Source organism: Trematomus bernacchii, unplaced genomic scaffold (assembly GCF_902827165.1).
Source record: "Trematomus bernacchii unplaced genomic scaffold, fTreBer1.1, whole genome shotgun sequence".
In the NCBI taxonomy this organism is placed as follows: domain Eukaryota; kingdom Metazoa; phylum Chordata; class Actinopteri; order Perciformes; family Nototheniidae; genus Trematomus; species Trematomus bernacchii.
Genome location: NW_022987547.1, coordinates 5,298,841 through 5,317,892, shown reverse-complemented (window position 1 = coordinate 5,317,892; position 19,052 = coordinate 5,298,841). Strand labels below are relative to the sequence as shown.

Below are 19,052 nucleotides of genomic sequence, written 5' to 3'. Positions count from 1 at the left end.
CACAATGACCACATAAGCCCCTCAAAGATTATTAATGTATTTGTCTAGCAATATGTACATATTGTAAATGATGAATTACTTATGGGGAAGTGATGCAATTTTTCTCAGAGAAAGATGAGGGAGGGGGGTGATGGTGATTTGGCTACAAAAACCAACAAGGCTTGAAATACATTTGTTTTGCTTCGAGAAAATGTAGTTTGTTGTCATGCTGATGTTTGGTAAGAACTGTGACTATTTTTTCGTATACTGTTATTAATATTATTGCAGATGTAAATAATGAATTTCTAAAGAATTATTTTAATTAAAGCATGACAAATTTACTTGTGTTTTTCCTGTTGTCTTTTTAAAGAATGGCTTACATTTTTACAAGATCAAAATCAAGCTGAGGTATTTGAAGTTTATTTTCAAGAGCATTTAACATATCTGCTTCTATCGCATAATGATTATTATGATTATGGGTATTAATAGCCCTAACACGCTAAATTCTGATGAAAATGCTGGCATATATTTTTCTGCAGCTCTCAGCATTTTTAAAAGGACGAAAGCAACGATCCTGAAAACACGCGCATCTGTCTAATTTCTTTTTTTATTTTCTGCATCATGTAGTTTTATTTGCAATTATTTCTTCCCTCTGTGCGGCTTCGTAATTGCGCGCGTTAACGACGCCACGGTTCGGCGCTGCCGCGGCCCACCTGGTGCCGCCGCGCGGGACGGCGCGAGGATGATGGAGAGGGAGAGGCCGCGCGCGCTCCACCACCGAGACCTGCACCACGTGAAACTGTCACGAGCGTAGAAAGAAGCGTTGAACATTGCACATATGTAGCGATTGCTCTAGAATGTTTTATCTATTTTAATTTTACAATCAATTGAGTAACAGGTAAATACCGATCAGAAAACAAGTGTTGTATGCCTTATAATAGGCTAAATGTAATTTATATAGGCCCAAAATAAATGCAGACAAAGTTTAAATTATAAAAGTAAAAATTTAGCCATCTGATGTTTTACGATTTTTTTTGTGACCAAATATTCATCAACAGTAATCTATGTATTATTTACCAATATTTCAGTAATATGAAAAGTAATGTATTTTTTCAAATTAAATATCAGTTGTTTATTTCATTTCTTTTTTGATTCCTATTGATTTATTATTTGGGTAACCATGTCTGTCCTGTTAATAAAATCATAATTTTTTGTTTTTTCAAATTAAACTGTGTCTAGAATATTTAGGATATCCATCAGCGGGGTGCGCTTGAACCTGCTCCATAGAGCTGGGTTTATGCTGTTTGGTCTCATTAGACCACACAACCTCTGCAGTTATTCTCAGTTCGCAAACTTCTGTGTGGTTCATGGCCTAATTCATCATAAAATAACACATCAAACCTAATTATACAACTCTTGAAATGACTGTATGAACGTTTTTTTCTGACTTCTGAGACAATCACTTAAAGTCCTCAATATCAGTTCAGTCGGAGCAGTGTCTGTCTGCTGATGAAGATCAGCGCTGACGTCTTTCTGTTTACAGTATGCACTTCTCTTTCTCTCTGCCTCCCCAAGCCTCTCCTCTCCTCACATTTCACCATTTTCCTGTCTCACCTCCCTACACCCGTCTCCTGCGGCCACACTACTGTACACACCCCGTAAACTTTAAACAATAGCTGCACTTCATCCCATTGTGGTCCAAGTGGCATGGCCCACTCCAGACAGCCCATCAACTGACTGGACCCTCATTCTTTCCTGTTCCCTGCTCAGGCATGCAGAAACACACACATCCATATACACTCTTACGTACAGAGGAGCTTTCAAGTGCATGCGTCACAGGGACGCGGCACATTTTCACTCAAAACTATTTCAAATTCCTAAACCCGCTTAAAGTCTGCCAGAGAAATAACAGCAGTTGGAGTTAAACATTAACAGTCCAACTGCCAAAAGAGTAAAACATAAAACCTTAGACTGCTACACAGAAGCCACAGCAGAAATAACTCTTCTCTGTCTCTCTCTGGGCCTATTAGCGAGGAGGTTTCGGGCCACAGTGCTTCTGGTAATGAGCCCGGCAGCACAATACAGGCACCGGGCCGGAACAGCTGAGGGCAGACAAAGCTGGCAGGACGGGGCGACTGGGACTTACTACATTTAACACAGAGCCATACTAACACTGTGTCAGTGTGTGAGTGTGTGTGTGTGATGGAGGAAGAGGCATGTGTCCCATCACCATTATGGGGACAAACTCAAAGACAGAATGGGGGCCCCTGGAGAAATTGCTGCCAAAAAGGCAGCAGAGGAGTGTGTGGCAATCAGTGGGATGACGGGTCGGGGTTGTCCTGCGTCAGTCATCTGGAAAGTTCTCCACTTATCTCCGGGCCCGAGACACTGGGCCAACCAATTCAGCCCGGGCAAATAAGTATTATGTAGGCCGACAGAATTTGCCCGTCTAAATGAGCTGCAGAACACGCTGTTGTTTTAAACGTTGAATGGTAGCGCTGCTGTGTGGGCCCCGTGTTTGTGGCCCTTGAGAAAACCTAGATTGTGTGAGTGAACCCATCACCTTGTTTGTTAATTGTTTTGGACGAAGCATGACGGATTATTCTGATCTCTTTGTTGTCTTTTTGCAATGAGTCATTATCTTTTGCTCTGAATATTTGTGTGAGATTCTTACATTGTTGTGTTCACTTCCGCAATACCAGCTTTCCATTGTCCTTTGGTTTCATATACTTGCATCAAGATAAAAGGTGCCATTGTGCTTTGACCCACTCCCACTGCACCTTTCTGGCTCTTTGAATTGTGCAAGCTGTGTTTTTCTGTAATTTCCTAAACCAAAAATCCAATAATCAGGTCCACCTTATGCAGTGATTAGTCAGGTGTGCCCAACATGACAATAGGCAGAATTTTAAATTCTCTCTTTATCCATCTTCACACTTAAAACTACTCCCATCACTTCTACAGCCATGCATGTACAAAGAAACAAAGAACTTAAAACCAAAGTCATTAAAAAGCATCCTCATATGGACATGAATATCCATAGTTAGTTTCATGGTAGTCCAAACTACTTTCAAGCTGTCAACCACATCTCTCGACCTTCCTCAGCCTAAATCTTCAAGATGCATTTGAAATCATCAGCAAGAACAACGTCGTCGGCAACTTTGTACTTCTGATAACAAAACTTTCAAATTTAAAAACCAATAGATGGTAAGACATTGCTCAAAGGATCACCAAAGTCAGGAGGATTCATCCTCTGGGAACATGAATAACAAAAGAAAAATGATGCCAATCAGTCAATGTAACTGAATCCTTTGACCATTGATCATCAGTGACCATTAAAGTCCTAACAAAACTTCATAGCTATCCATCAAACAGCTGTGGAGATATATTAGTCTGGACCAAAGTGGTGGACCGACCACCCGAATGTTGAGAGCCTCCGAACACCTGAGCGGACTTCAAATGACAACACCTTCCTCACATTTCAAGAAGATACCTAATCTCCTCCACCTTTAACCATAATGCACCTGGAACAAATGTGCCAGTCAAACAGAGCAAAGTGGTCAAACAGAGGGTGTTTCTGTGTGGAGCAGCGAGGGGAGGAAACACAGGTGCCCTGTGTCCGACCAGCCTATTAAACAACACACTGGCCCTGAAGGCAGGAAGCTGCTATTGACTGGAAGACATCAAGAAAAACGCACCTTTCAAAGCACACACACATTCAGCACTATACACACACACACGGAGGTGGATAAAATCTGCCAGGTATCAGGTACTGCCCTGAGGGAGCGGGTTGACCTGTGGAGGCCGGGGGGAGTCAAACACACAACTCATTCAACATCACAACAGTTCCCGATAATGCGGTTTTATCCTTCAACTGCACCATAGTTCAAAGATAATACTTCAGAGAAAGAATTAATGCAAATATTTATAGATCTGGAGATAAGATGGAGGAGATACATTCACAAACATTCTTGCTCTGCTTTCTATACGTCGCTTTAACCCATGGAGCGCCCACCGGTGTGTTTGTCCTGCATCTTAAAAGGCCACCGAGTCTGTGCCCGAGGACTGTTGTCAGAGGCAGGAGTGTGTGTGTGGAAGAGGAGAGGGCAAAAAGAGGTCATGCGTTTAAATGCCCTTAAGCAAGGCACTTGCCTTTACCCCTTCTCAATGAGAGGCTCCTTTGCTACAAAAAGCCAGCATTTGTTAAAGGGCTCTGATGAAAATCTAAAGAGAGATTCATGCTTGGGTCTGATAGGCAAATAAAATGAAATGTCTGGCCATGAGAAAAGCAAAACTAATGAGTGCAGTCTGCAGGGGGAAGAGTCCGGAAGGGAAATATGTTTTTCTCCAGTGACTCTCATTACGTTTAAATCAAGTTACAGCGATAAAGGAATAACACTTCTCACTGAAAATTACACTATTGTGGGATTTCATTCACTGCTGGGTTTGTATAAAAAGTACAAGACATGTCTGGTTTAAGTGGACGCTTGGAGAGAATAAGAAGCGTGTTTAGTTAATGTCTCGGTGAAAGAGGCGAGTGGAGTCTGAGTGAAAAAACAAAACCACTGAAAGGACCAAAGAGAGGCTTCGAGGGCCCTGGACGGAGAAATCACAACAGCAGCAGTCAAGAGCGAAGGACGGAGGTGGGGCTGTTTTTTCAATAGCCAGAGTGGGAGAAATCAAGTGTTAGTCGGATAAGAGATAAAAAGTAGCAAGTAGAGCGTGCGAGGCGTCAGCAGCAGATGGAGAATGTGCGTCAGGAGGAGCATTCAGGCCGGGAAACAAACAGGATGAATCGGAGTGTTTACAGTAAAGTTTATGTTTGCTGGCACTGTTTGCAGGTGCTGATATTTACAGGGCATTTCAGAGTGGATGTTGAGCAATGTTCAACGCAAAGTAGTGCGAGAGGGGGAGGAGGAAAGCGTAAAAAAAAAGGCTGACCTTACGTGTCGGGGTCTTTATTTTTTTCGAGCCTATGCTGGACAAGCCCCTAATGATCACAACTTGAGCTCTTGCCTTTTTAATTACCCAGCCAGGCCTGACTGAGTCTCACAAAGCTCGAGAATGGAGTCGCGCAGATGGAACAAAAACAGGCCAATTCCTTAGGAAGGATGCCCTCTGAACCCAGCAGCTAATGCAGCCCCTGCTGCTCCAGCCGTCATTATTGTTGTTGGAGAGAAGGAGAGGGATGGCACTCCAAAACAAGGCCACCACCACCGCTCAAGTCATGGTCCACAGGCCAAGTGAGAAGAAGCTTTTGGTGGAGAGGTCCGGTGTGACGCCAGCACACAACGGGCACCTCCAGTACAGATTGGGTCCCAGACAGTATTAAACATTTCAATTTGATATGAAGAATAGCCACTAATGGCCGCCTCTTGCTGTAACATTTCGTCACAGCCCCGAGAGCATGTAGGTTAGTCGAGATGGCGTCGCCTTTCAGCGTGGCCTCCCGCCTCTCTAGAGGAGCCATGATGGCCCCGGGCCCCTGTCACTCACGAGGCCCATCAGTCACCCTCATCTGCAGAATCTGACTTTATCTTAATGAGTTGTTGTTATTCCTGTGAATGAATGGAGACTGCTTCCATTACTAGGACAAGAAGTTGAGCATTATCACGTTAACTATCACCGCAGATGATCAGTTAAAGCCGATGTGTGTCAAGGAGGGAAAATCTTAAATAAATCTGAACGAGGAGCTTCGGATTTAATGAAACGTCCGATTGTCCAGCCTTGATCCAATCCGGACACCCAAACAGTCCCTGTCCGTATTGTCTGTGTTCTTCATTGCGTTTCCTATTGTCACATCACATTCCTGTGTGAGTGTGTGTGTGAGATTTGGGGAGGGGGGGTCTTAATTCCAGACATCCTGCTCTTATTGTTGACCGCCCCAGGTCGACTGCTGCTCAACATGTCAGGCTGAAAGAGAACAAACTGGAGCCCGTGCCAGTGAGAGCGATCACACACACACACACACACACACACACACACACACACACACACACACACACACACACACACACACACACACACACACACACACACACACACACACACACACACACACACACACACACACACACATATGCACCAACGCGCACACACACACATATTCACACACTCCCACTCTTGTCTGCCTTTTTGTAGTTCAGAAGACTAGTAACAATAATCATTCAAATGAATACATGCAGTATTAAAAGTGCGCCGTGATTAAAACAAACTATCTTACCGATTTTCTGATTTAACTCGAGGTAATAGTATACTAGTTTGATCAATCTGTCACTCTCACTGTGGCCCTGTGACTTATATTAATATTTTTAAAGCCTTCTTAATCTATGGTATACGTTTCATAAAGAACGTTTTTTAGATTGGAAAGTACATTTTCTAATTATTTTACATTGTATACGATTATGGAAGTGCAATCAGGATCAAACACACACATTTTACTGTGTTCAAATAATAAGATTATTATTAATAATAATAGTAGTAATCATAATGATAATAATAATAAAGCAGAGTCTACATTTTTCTAGTGCAACAAAATCTGAAAAATCCTAAATCTTCCTTTTTCTTTGTTGAAATATGAACACTGCATCTTTACGTTTATTAATTTGCACAACTGCTGCAGCCACCTTAGTAAGTTAGTTTGTATCTAACACAACAGCTGCCAAATACCTGTAACTGTTGAGCCAATCATTGTATTTGTTGTATTTAAATTCAAACTTACCAACAGGAATCTCAGATCAGTATTAACATCAGTAAATAGTTTTACCCATATTGAAAAATGCATAGAAGTAACATTTTATTTTGACCTAAGACGAAAAAAAATACATCACATTTTGGAAATAAACCCTTCATTTAAAAACAATATGTAACAGAGACATCCAAATATTATACACATATTACAAACCATAAAAGTGCAATGGATTCTGTTTTTAAAACATCCTGTCCCCGTCACTCACTCACAGTTCTGTTGTACTACAGCAACCTCTAGTGGTTGACATTTTAAAAGGCAGAATATTGCCCTAGGTAAAAAACAATAACAAATGAAAGCAAAGTTGTACCATTTTGAGTACCATAAAAAAACAGAGTTAAGACAAAAAGCGAAATAAATTATGTCCAGACATTTTGAGTCGCTCAGCCAATGAGTCAGGTTCCCGCTTTGTATCCTGAGAGAGATTGAGGGTTTTGGATTCCCTGAGGTTTCTTTTTGTAAAAGTGCAGAACAAAAACCTCCTGAGGCAGATATCCACAAAATAACAGTCCCACCAGCATGTTTCTAAAATCTGCTTTTCTTTTTATCGGTCATAAAAATACCTTTTAGTTCTCTTTATTCCATCGAGGAACAATGGTCCTGCGGTAAGTCCGTCTTTCTGAGATGTTACGTCTGACTTTGATCACCGTCGGGAGGGCCATCTCCAGGTCCAGAGAGGGGCTGGAGTGGGACTTTATCAGCCTGCCTTCCTCCTCCTCCTCCTCCTCCTCGTCCCCCACAGAGTCTGCAAACACAGCTTTATCAAACTGCTTCAGGTCTGTGATGTTCAACACACTGGTGCCGGTCTTATTCGATGCCTTCCATGCCTCCAGGCACTTGATGTAGATCTCATAGCGGCACATCTGCGAGGTTATTGTAAAATTAGTTATAATCAATTTTTTCACATAATATCAAAATGATGTAATTTCAGCTGCTTTACTTACTCCCTTAAGGTCTCCTATCATGCAAAATTCACTTTATGACGTCTTTTATACATCAATATGTGTCCCCGGTGTGTCAGGAGACTCACAAAGTGTCCGAAAATACAACCCTCTCTCTTTTCCTCCGTACCCAAATCTCTAAAACGGGGGTTCAACGGAGCTGATCCAGATTTGCTGCCGATATTACATTATATCGGAAATGTGGGCAGGCTTTCTTTTTTTCGGCTCTCTTTATTTTTCAGAATCAGCACTTTAGTAACAGGGCTGCAATAGAGGGATATCAGGCATGGCTACAATGGGTGATCTGTTTGGTATTTCGAGCAAAACACTTCATAGACATGTTTTTTATATATCTGAGACCTATAATATATCCCTAAGAATAGTATAACAGGAGACCTTTAATGGCATTCAACCGAATATACTATGGATTTCAACACATTGGAGGACATCATCTTGGAAAACAATGATTTTCATGGACGTTTTTCACTATTCCCTGACATTTCATATGACAAACAACTAATCTATTACTTGAGAATAATTGTTTGATGCAGTCGTATTTTTCCCTCTTGTTCACACAAGCTTTGCCTGACAGCGCGGCCATTACCTCATGCTGCAGGTACTCCGCCCTGACACGATGCTCCTCCAGCTCCCTGGCTTTGGCCTTTCTGCCCTCTGGCAGGTTCTCATGCAGGTACGACAAGTCATCCTTAAAGGACACCAGCATTCCTGCATAAGACATCAGCTGACGCTCCTGCACAGGGAGGAGCAACACATACAAATGAAAATGCATGAGATGCTAATTCTGCTGAGGAAAAAACAAAAGAATGGGAGGACACAAGATGTACCCAATACTCTATTACATCTAAAGAGGAGAATTGTTCAAGGAGAGTTCACTAAAGGAAATGTGCATTATACGACTAATGTGTGCATTGAAATATTTTTTTCTTTAAACTTGAAGAAAACGTTCAGTGGGATTTGTGAGAAATGAAAAGGCACCTTTGTTCAATTCATTTAGCCTCAGCTTATTTTATGACCAGTAGTTTATAGGGAAAGAAGATAGTTTTATTGCTATTTAACAGAAAATGTTTTTTTATCATCTAGGATTATAACAGAACTGTTTCATGTAGCCACAGTGGCCACCGTTCAGCCGAATGTACATAGTGTCACAAAAGAGATTGTTCAAAAATACAAATGTGAAGTTTTTTTCTAAATAGAGAACAAAAAGCAGGATTAAGAAAAATTGTGATTTTAGGAAAATGTATATCAAGGTATTTGCTTATAATATGTCTTGTGAATTATGACTTTGAAGTTTCAACAGGTCTTTTGAGACTGACAATGCAAAAAAACGAGCTAGATTCATAGCACAAGTCATTAAGTGTAACACTAAGCCGATCATCTAACACATATTGAAATAACGTAAAAGCTTACACAAAATTGTAAATATAAGATGTGAGAACAGATAAGAGGGGAATGGGTGTGTACCAGGGTGAGAGCGGACTGTGAGCAGGGGAGGACCGGTCTGAAGAACTTCCTCTGAGAGCCGACGGCGGCGGGGAACGGAGGCGAGGAGTGGAGCGCCGCGACCAGGTTGATGCGGCCGATCCACGAATACATCTCCAGTTTGGATCTGAGAGGAAAACAAACAGAGACAATGATTTTCCGACTCCTTGACACTCACACACACAGAAACACACACACACACACACACACACACACACACACACACACACACACACACACACACACACACACACACACCACACACACACACACACACACACACACACACACACACACACACACACACACACACACACACACACACACACACACACACACACACACACACACACACACACACACACACACACACACACACACACACACACACACACACACACACACACACACACACAAAGAAACACACTGCTGGGACTTACGAGGCCTGGAAGAGGAACACCCTCCAGTCGGCCGTCTGCAGGCGGAACACGTGAGGCTTCTTGTTGTAGCCGGCCGCCTGCTCGGCCAGAGAGTGGTGCACGCTCACCACCACCTCCTCGCTAGTCGGCTGCTCCTTCCTGTAATCATCCTGACACACACAAACACACCACACATTTCCTATACTGAGGCAAAAACAAATATTTCATGATGGCATTGAGTGCTATTTAAAAACCCTTTTTAAGGCTGTACCAAGTGTACCGAAGCTTCTTCCATTGCGTTGACATTTGACTTCTAAATCAACATTTGAATGCTGCATTTTTTTCTTCCGGTTTAAACCGTGATTCAATTAATTTAGGCTACACTAATATTATCAGTGTTATATCAATTGTAGAATTAGATTATAGCGGTGGCTGTGTAGGATCTTTTCCTATTTCTGTGTTAAAAACATTGCCAATAACTCCAGAGTGTTCTCCAATAGACAAACTAAATGGCAAGAAAGATGTTATTGATTCTATTAACAACATTTTTCATCTAACATTTTTAGGGTGATGACATCATAACATCTGATGACAGACATTCAAAGCTTTATTTGAAAATACTCACTAGGAGCTTCAAATGTGAGAAATAGAAAGACATTTGGTACAGCCATTATACTAACGGATAATCCTAAGAGCTGTGTAACCGACCTTCTGCAGGTAGAGGACCATTCCTCTCAGCACCCCGTAGAAAGTCTTCCAGCCTCTCTTCCCCCACGGAGCTGCAGCACAGAAACATTCAGCAGGTGATTAACTGACAAGAGCGCTAACCCATGGTGTTATACAGAATACAAATAGATTATCAATAGGTCAAATAATAACACATTTAAAATTAAGAAAAACTAAAAGGAAACATACAAAGCATTAGAATAAACATTTACAACACCACTGCCACATTAGAATTTGCATTCTCATATTGTCCTGTAAGGGTCAGAGTTGTGCCTCCTCAGGTTGAGGCTGAATGACTGTGAAAAATGTTTTATGTATGCAAATATAATTTTAAAAAACCAGTTAAAAAAGTTGTCCAAATTAAGTGTTTGCCTTTAAAATAACAATTTGAGTAAATAATGACTGTCTCTTAGATGATTCTCTTACCAGCTGCTCTTATTTTGCAATACATCTGGTCTATTTCTGACACATTGGCAAAGACAAGGAAATCCTCAGTTCACCATAATGTTATGTTCCCCAAAACACGCCTCACCAAACTCTGTCCGACATAGTATCTAATGTTGGTGTTGATGTTTTAATGTCAAAATAACTAAATCATTGATATTGTTTTAATATTGGAATTATCTTCAGAGGTATCCTGACGTCTGTGTCTCACTCACTGCGTTTGCCGTCGATGTCGGCATGCAGCTTCCTCTGGAGGAACCCCTGTTTGACCACAGAGGCCGTTTTGTCGTGAGGAACGTCCTGGAAGGGGTTGGCTTCTGAACGCAGCGGCGCATCTACTCCGGTGTCATCGTCCGTCAGCACAGAGCTCTTCAACTCCTCTTCGTCACTTTAAGATGCAAGAACAGATGTGTGAAAGTACATATGTAAAGCATGAAGAGGAACAGATGATGTGAAATTACGTTATATAATATTATTATCAGAGCACTTACATAGCCCACTCCAGCGGCTCACTCTTTATTGAATTGTAAAGACTCTGCAATTTAGACAAAGAGAAACATTGTTAATTATTGTACTTCATTTTGCTTTCTTATCAAATGAATTCAGTGACGGTATTACCTTTAAGAGATCCTTGCTGAAGTTTTCTTCTTCGTTCATCCCATCCAGGTTAGACACAAATTTAGACGAGGACATGCATTTTCCTACATTCTGTTAAAACACACAAAACAATACATGATTGACTAAATGCCTCACTGAGATCATCTGGTAAACATCGTGATGGTAAACAGTCATAAATATGTCCCACCTGCCCGTGCAAGTCAGTGTTGAGAAGCATTAAAGCGCACGTGAGAGCCAACACAGACTCTGGGGAGGGGGGAAAAAGAGGGACAATTACACATCCATCACATATGAGCGCTCAATGCTGTATCTCAAGCAGAAAACAACCTGACGGAGGCTCACCTGAGGAGGTGAAGGTGTCGGGGTTGCACTGCTGGAAGCGGCAGGCGAAATGCTGCAGCACGCGCTCTCTTTCCTGCGTCTCTCCGATCAGCACCACCACTTTCAGAAAAGATCTGCGATAGAAGGAAGCGCAAAGAAAGAAAAAAAAGATTACGAGATATTTTATGAGCGTGTTTTGTTACTGCATGAATTTCAGGCTCCTAGAATTCTTACCTCAGGGCATGATCGAGAGTTTCCCCGGTGAAGTCAAAGAGTTTCAGGTATTCCTCCCCGACAGCACGACTGAAGTCATTGCTAAACAGAGACAAAACACATTCTGTATCAGCGTTGTGACTACTTTGTACCTTACAAATCATATATTTGAGACATTTTTCTGGGTCAGAAAAGGAAAACATTCAAATTATTGACAATATGTTGTGAATGATAATTGGTGGTATTTAATATAAATTGGATGCAAAGGAAGAGGGTGTGGTTTGGATTGTTTGAAAAAGACAGCTTCTTGAATATGATGGCCAAGATAATATATATCAGAATGATTATAAGAAATGGTTTGTAAGTGTTCAAAATAAAGTCAAAAAGATTAAAAAAACTAAACAATTTAACTGTAATTTAAAACATAGTATAAAATAGTCAATGAAATCTATAGATTTTTTTAAATGTGAAATATCATTACCCCTTGTTTGTGCATGTCCGCTTGTATTTAAAAAAGGTCTTTATGCTATCATACATATTTGTTTGTATGTATAGTTTCTAAATATTTAGGTGTGGAGAGCTGAGACAAAATATCTTGAATCTTGAAACAATATCTTGAATCAGACTTTCTGTGAGAGTGTTCTGGCTAAAGCAAAAGCCTCAGCTGCAGCTCTAGTGGCCAGTTGTCGGTAAAAAATTAAGGAAGGTTGGAAAATATCTTAATTATAATATATGCTTACTCTTTGTCTAAGTGCTTCACCACATCTGCACGTTGGACATCCTCCAACTTGAAGAGCCGCAGAGCGAGGCGGCGGGCCATCTCTCTGTTCACCTCGTCTATGTTCATTTGAGGCGCTGCCGTCACAGGAGGTGGTTGCTCTCCATTTGCTACGACTGTTTGCCCCGCTCCATCCTTAGCACCTCCGTCCTGGTCGCCCTGATGTGACGTCTCCGCCTGTTTGTCCACCTGATTGAACTCGACCTGGGTGTCTGGAGACAGCTGCTCTGTTGTTTCTGACTCATCTGTCTCTGGCCGCACAGCCTGCTGAGAGAGCGCCGGCCGAGACAAGTCGCTCGTTTGCAGCGTCTGCTCATTCTGCACTGATGGCTCCGTCTGTTCTCGCCGCTCCGTCTCCCCGGGGTCTTCAGCTTCAACGCAAACTGTCTGCTCTGACTGAGTGGAGTCCTCTGGCAGCTCTGCATTTTCAGGTTGAGTTAACTCTCCTGTCATCTCTGGTTCCAGATGTTGTGACTGTCCTAACTGGTCAGAGTCTTGAGACACCTCTGCTTGAATCTGCTCTGACTCTTCAGTCACCCCCAGCTGAGAGGACTCAGCGTCTTCCGGCTGAGAGGACAGCACTAAATCTGGTAATCTGGCTTGGTCACAATCACGTTGATCTAAACAACTTGTCTCCTCCAGTTTCTCCACTATCTCCGGTGATTTTTCTAGGCTCTCTGTATGATTTTCAGCAAGTTTTGACTCTCCTTCGCTGTTGTCCTCAGCCTGTGACTGTTCAGAGTCCTGATTTACACCTTCGCACATTTCTGGCTCTTCAGTCCGAGCTGTGGGATCTTCATGTAACCGTTCCTCTATCTCTATGTCCTCATCAGTCCCAGAGTACCGCCTTTCTTCCAAGAGCTCCGACTGCTGCAGATCAATTATCTTATCTGGGTGTACGGTTGGTCCAGAGTCAGCGGCTTCTAGTGGCTCTGCAAGAAGCTCCCTTCAAAGTGTGGATGAGAAATGCACTTTAGTTAATTAGTGTACTTCTCTTGAAAGCACTCCTGGCATTAAGACATCTCTTAGTTATGAAGCATCCAGACCCTTATGATCGTCATATATTGTGTTCTCAGGATAAACATCAAACAAGGTAAAGAAGCTTTTAGTTTCTATTCTGCCAACCTGTGGAACAAGTTTCCCGAATACCTGATGTCTGCTCAACTGTCCTCATTTAAACCAAGGCTTGAAACAGTGTTTACAGCTGCTTTCCAATTAATTCAAATCATTATTTTTGTATTCTTTGTTGCAATTGTTTTTTTTATAAATTATTTTTCTTAACTGCTTATTTGCTGGATTTTTTCCTTTTTTGTATTTGTATTTTTTTTTGTAAATGCCATTTATGTAATATAAATCTACACCTGTAAACACTTTGGATTTCCTTGTGCCTGAATGGTGCTCTATAAACAAAATGGCCTTGCCCTATAATTAGGGCTGTGCAATTAATCGTATTTTAATCGCAATTACGATTTTGGCCTGCCACAATTACGAAAACAACATAATCGAAAAAAACGATTATTTTGCTTTGCTAGGTTGTGACAGTGCACTGCAACATATTTGATCAAATGTATTTGTATTTATCATATTTATATATGTTTAGTAGCTTGTTGAAGTGCGCTCCAAAATATTTGTTGATCTTGTTTATTGGTATTTATTATTTTGATATTATTTATTTAAATGTAGATATAAATGTATCATTTATTTAATTTATTTTTGTATTGGTTTTTCAGTTGAATTATACGTTCAGGGAAATCAACAGTTAAAAAGATACTGTTCAAATTATTATTTGTATTTAAAAGTTCAATAAATGGATGTTTTCAAAGTCAATGAATAATCGTATTTAATAATCGTGATATCAATTATTGACCAAAATAATCGTGATTATGATTTTTGCCATAATCGCACAGCCCTACCTATAATAGCACATTACGCTGTATCATGATTAACATTACGGATGCAGTTTCTGGTAAAAGACACTTCCTGTTCCCCTTCTTAACTTAGGTTTATTTTACTCACACATCATGCAGACAGCTGGCAGCTTTTGCTTCTTCACTTTCCTCGGAGCACAACACGTTTATCTGCTCCTTATCTTCCCCCTCGCCTTCTTCCTCGTTCTCAACACCATTGGATGAAGGTTGCTCTTCCTCAGAGTCTCCCTGCGGAGTCAGCAAAACGGCGGGCTCCTCCTGCTCTTCTAGTTTTAAATTTACGAAACTGTCCGATTCATCTTCGGAGCCATCGATTTCTCTAAGAATGTCGAGTAAGTCCACAGAGTTAACAGGATCTGACGCTGCCGAGTGTGCCTCCTCTTCCTCTTCCTCTGTTCTCAGTAAGATTCCTGGAAGAGTGTTAAGAAGGTGAACATCACAGTTTTTTAGTTATACCATTTAGAATAAAGATGAAAAGGCCACAAGCTACCACGAGTGTGAATACTGAACTGAGAAAACACTTGAAACTACACAACTCATTAAAGTTGCCTCTCTGAGTAATACGTACCGTTATTACTGTCTGACAGCTCATGTGGTGAACCTTCCCTTTCCTGAGTCGGCAGCACATCTGCAGAATCACATGGCTGGAAATTGCAACACAGACCATTGATCATGAACATTAGTGGTGGGGAAAAAAAGCTTGTGATTACCAGCGGCAGCACGAGAAGCTGCACTCTGAGCCTCATCTGACCAACATTATGTCCACTCTACCACAGCAACCCAAACATGTCTGAGGCGGTGAGGCCAGAGTGAAGTAGGAAGTGTTAATGACACAGGAAATTTGAAAGTGTAAACGCACATAGAAATTTGAAATATGAAAGAGTTTGAAAATAAAGGCAACACTTCCTTTTATAGCTCCTTGTGTACGTTACATACCTCTGAGATGTTTCCTGTCCACTCTAGATTTGAGTTCAGAAGCCGTGAATTAAAACCATCTTCTTCCCCTCTGTCACCCTGTGTGAGGAGCTCAGCGTTCACGCCTTCAGATGAGTGAAGGGCTGGGGAAGTGGTCTCTCCACTCGTCACGGCACCAGAGTCCGGCTCATTGGCCGAGCTGCTGTCAGTCATGAGTGAAGGTCCCTCTGCGGAAAGATCTGGCATGTCCCACTGCACTGTGCAGAAAGAAAGTGGAGGACTGCTGCAGGGCATGGGTTGCATCGACCATTGTATCTGCTCCCACTCCTCTGCCTCCTCAGAAGCCTCTCGACCTGCCGCCGGGGAGAGATTGAGTTGATCTTTCCCGTGTGTCTGGTTTATCTCTGCCTCTGCGTCACCACACTCGGCGCTCTCCTGCTCTCCATTCACGTACCGGTGGTCGATGGAGGTCCATGAGTCTTGTCGAGGCTCCTGAAAGACTGAATCTGGAACATCTGGCAGAGAGGAGCACACGTTTTCCTCCTCCATTAGCTCGTATCTCCGTCAGTTCCGTTGCTGGGTCGTTTGTGGTTTGGGTGAAAGACGCTGTAGCTGTAAAGGATGTCTCGCTATAAAATGTCTTCCTCTGCCGTATCAAGGTTGATCATTTTGTAAGATTCCATAAACCCTGAAGAATGTAACAAACTCCAATGTCGCCATTCACAGATCTGTAATAAGAGAACAAATATGAAAGTTAAAAGTTATTTTACCACACACCCATCGTGAGGAGAGTGAGACATTCCCTCTCAATGCTGTTAAGCCTGACATCCTGTAACACATGCCAAACTGTTTTGTGAAACTGATTCTTCATGAAATAAAAACGAAATGTTAGGTAACCTGTTAGGTAAATGGTTGTAGAGTTATCGTATCTATAAGATTCATAGTTTGTATTTGGTTCTTATTTTTTGTCTTTTCATCCATGAGAAACAGTATGTTTATAACTACTGAGAACACCATTTCAAATTACAAACTAAAATAATATCTTTACAACCCTGATAGCAAAAAACACTCACCACTTGTTTGCCCAAATAATCCAATCTGGAGAAAGTTTATGTCTGTTTTTGAGCCTGTGTTGCTCATTTGTCAAATGTTTTCTAACTCTCTGCGTGGTGCAGCAGGTGTGACTCTTGGCATGTTTGTACTTCCTGACCACAGACACAGAAAATCAGTCAAGCAAGTCAGCGAGAGCGATAGAAGGAGAAAGAGAGGTAGAGAGAGAGAGTATGGTGTGGATTAAGAAAGAGACAGAAGGTGGAGTTGAAGGGCTGTTTCTGGTCGGCCGTTTAACTGCCTACGTCCTGTGTTTATCATTTTATCAGCACACTGTGTGGTGACTCTGGGCAAAGGATAAAAGTGTGAAAGGATTACAGCGCAAACCAAGGCCAGCTACACAACATCAACAACAAAATGACATCTGTGTTTCTACTGGTGATAAACACAGTTAAAATGTCACACCTCATATTATATCTATCTTTCGCTCTGTGATACTTTTTGATATTTCTATTCTTTTCTGACTTTCTTAATTCTATTCACGTCACGCAACCAACATCCGGGACCGACCATGACCACATTTCCTGTGTGGGTGCTCACTTCTCAGTTCCTGTCAGGGTGCAAGTGCTACACAAATATGCAAGATGGTTTACAAAGATTAACAAAGAGGGTCACCTAAACCTAATGATGAAACCCTGTTGAAACTAAAAGTATGGAGATACTGATATTAAAATTATTCAAAGTTTAAGCGTTCCTACCATAAGATTTGTAAGTAAGAATCTGACAGTTTAAAAAAATGGGCGATTATGATATCATACAGTACTGGTTATAATATCTTGTCTCTCTTGGATCAAATGCTGTGTTTCACATGATAACACAGTTGATCCTCTGCGTGCATTGTTATCCACAGGGGCAATGTTGATCAAATAAACACTGCTCAGACGCATAACAAATGCACGCCGGACATTTCCAGAGAAGCTTTTTTTTAGCCTTCCTCAAATAGAAAACACCCATAAAAATAAATGAGAAATAGTTTCAGTTTTAGTCAAACGTTACTCAAACAAACTTGCAGAATGCCCCAACAGGGGGATACCAGGAGAAGTTGCGTACAATGAATGGGAAGTCATTACAGCACACCACAGAGAAAACATCAATAAAAAAGAGGAACTCAGCCACAGTGAGTGAAGTGAAAGCTGTGGAATGACTTAAATGTTTGTGTGTATAATAATAGAATTTGTCTAAGGAGGATAAACACTCCCTGTGTCTTTCATTACTGTCAGTTAGCTTGGCACAGACATTAATTTAAACATATTCAAACCTCAAAGAGCTAAAATAAATCTCATTAGAAGGAATCTTTTCAACTGTGAAGCATGACTTACCCCCTCCAGGCTCTTTAAAGCACCATCATATGATCGGTAGACTTGTGATGTTTTAAGTCTTGTGGGAGGGAGACACACCGCTGTGTTTTACTGGGTTTATCCCGCTGTCAAAGTGCTGCACCTTCACAGGCACACAAACACATGCACACAAGCATACAAGTAACCCTCAGTTGATTATGTCTGACCCTGCTGCGCACAACAAACAAGCCTCACATTCACTCTCTTTTAGCCGCGCAGCCTTTGAGTCTGTGGTGTCGCATAACAATGAATGCAAGTCACAAGTCCTAGTCCGGACTAGGTCCTCCTCCTTCTTCTCCTTCATGCTTCCTGTCCATTTTCAAAAATTCAAGATCAAACTTCAGTCTCCCGCTGTCCTGTTCTTCTCCCAGCAGGTATAGCTGTGAAAAAAAAGGAGGAGAGAATTTGATTGGCAACGAGGAGGAGGAAGGAAAAGATACAGTGTGATTGGCGGATGAGCTCAGAGACACCTGAGAGGCCTCCACACCCACCACACTGAAGGCATGCAAGCAAACATACAGGTGAGGGGAGTGGCTCAGCTTCATTCCTGCATATGACATGAGGAATTATGTGGTAAAACCAGAAGGTACCCTGATTCAATGGACATCAGTCATCTTCATTTTGGTTTACTGTCTGGCTGTGGGCAGAAAAGCCTGTTTAACTCAGACATGGGTTGTTCTAAAGGGCTTACATATAAAAACGTATTAACTTGATTCTTCTTTGATTAGTTTTTACACATTCTTTTTGATTTTATTCGCTTTAAATCTTTTTTGTGTATTACATTTTCCTTAATTCAACTGCTGTAACGACTTTATAATTATAATAATACAAAAATTGTTTAAGCATTATCGTTAGTAGGTGAATCATTTGCCATCATTAGTCACATGACTGTTAGCAGCAGGAAAATCGTTATTTATCATTAGTAGTACCATTAATAATATGTATAATCGTACATAGCTTTTTGGCATAACAAAAAGTGCTGCATACAATTATAAACACTTTTGTTCTTCTTTATTTCCGTTAGCTACATTTACGTTAAACGTTAAAGCATACTAACTACCTAGGTGTAATCAAAAAC

At 41.4% G+C, this 19,052-nt stretch overlaps 1 protein-coding gene across 2 annotated transcripts; it reads right to left on the bottom strand.

The window, feature by feature from the left end:
* Positions 1–6,759: 6,759 nt before the first annotated feature.
* Positions 6,760–18,358, bottom strand: LOC117476513 (PH and SEC7 domain-containing protein 4). 2 transcript variants are annotated; one of them, XM_034123116.1, is made up of 16 exons: positions 17,957–18,358; positions 15,549–16,255; positions 15,181–15,256; positions 14,701–15,022; positions 12,647–13,630; positions 11,928–12,008; positions 11,715–11,827; positions 11,560–11,618; positions 11,373–11,462; positions 11,246–11,289; positions 10,970–11,142; positions 10,293–10,363; positions 9,606–9,754; positions 9,148–9,292; positions 8,270–8,416; positions 6,760–7,587 (listed from the first exon to the last, which is right to left on the bottom strand). In XM_034123116.1, exons 2-16 carry the CDS (start codon positions 16,074–16,076, stop codon positions 7,291–7,293), a joined length of 3,279 nt encoding a protein of 1,092 aa, XP_033979007.1. In that variant the 5' UTR covers positions 16,077–16,255; positions 17,957–18,358; the 3' UTR covers positions 6,760–7,290. The 2 variants fall into 2 exon arrangements, with proteins under 2 accessions (XP_033979007.1, XP_033979006.1); XM_034123115.1 differs by lacking the exon at positions 17,957–18,358 and adding an exon at positions 16,601–16,757.
* Positions 18,359–19,052: the final 694 nt, after the last annotated feature.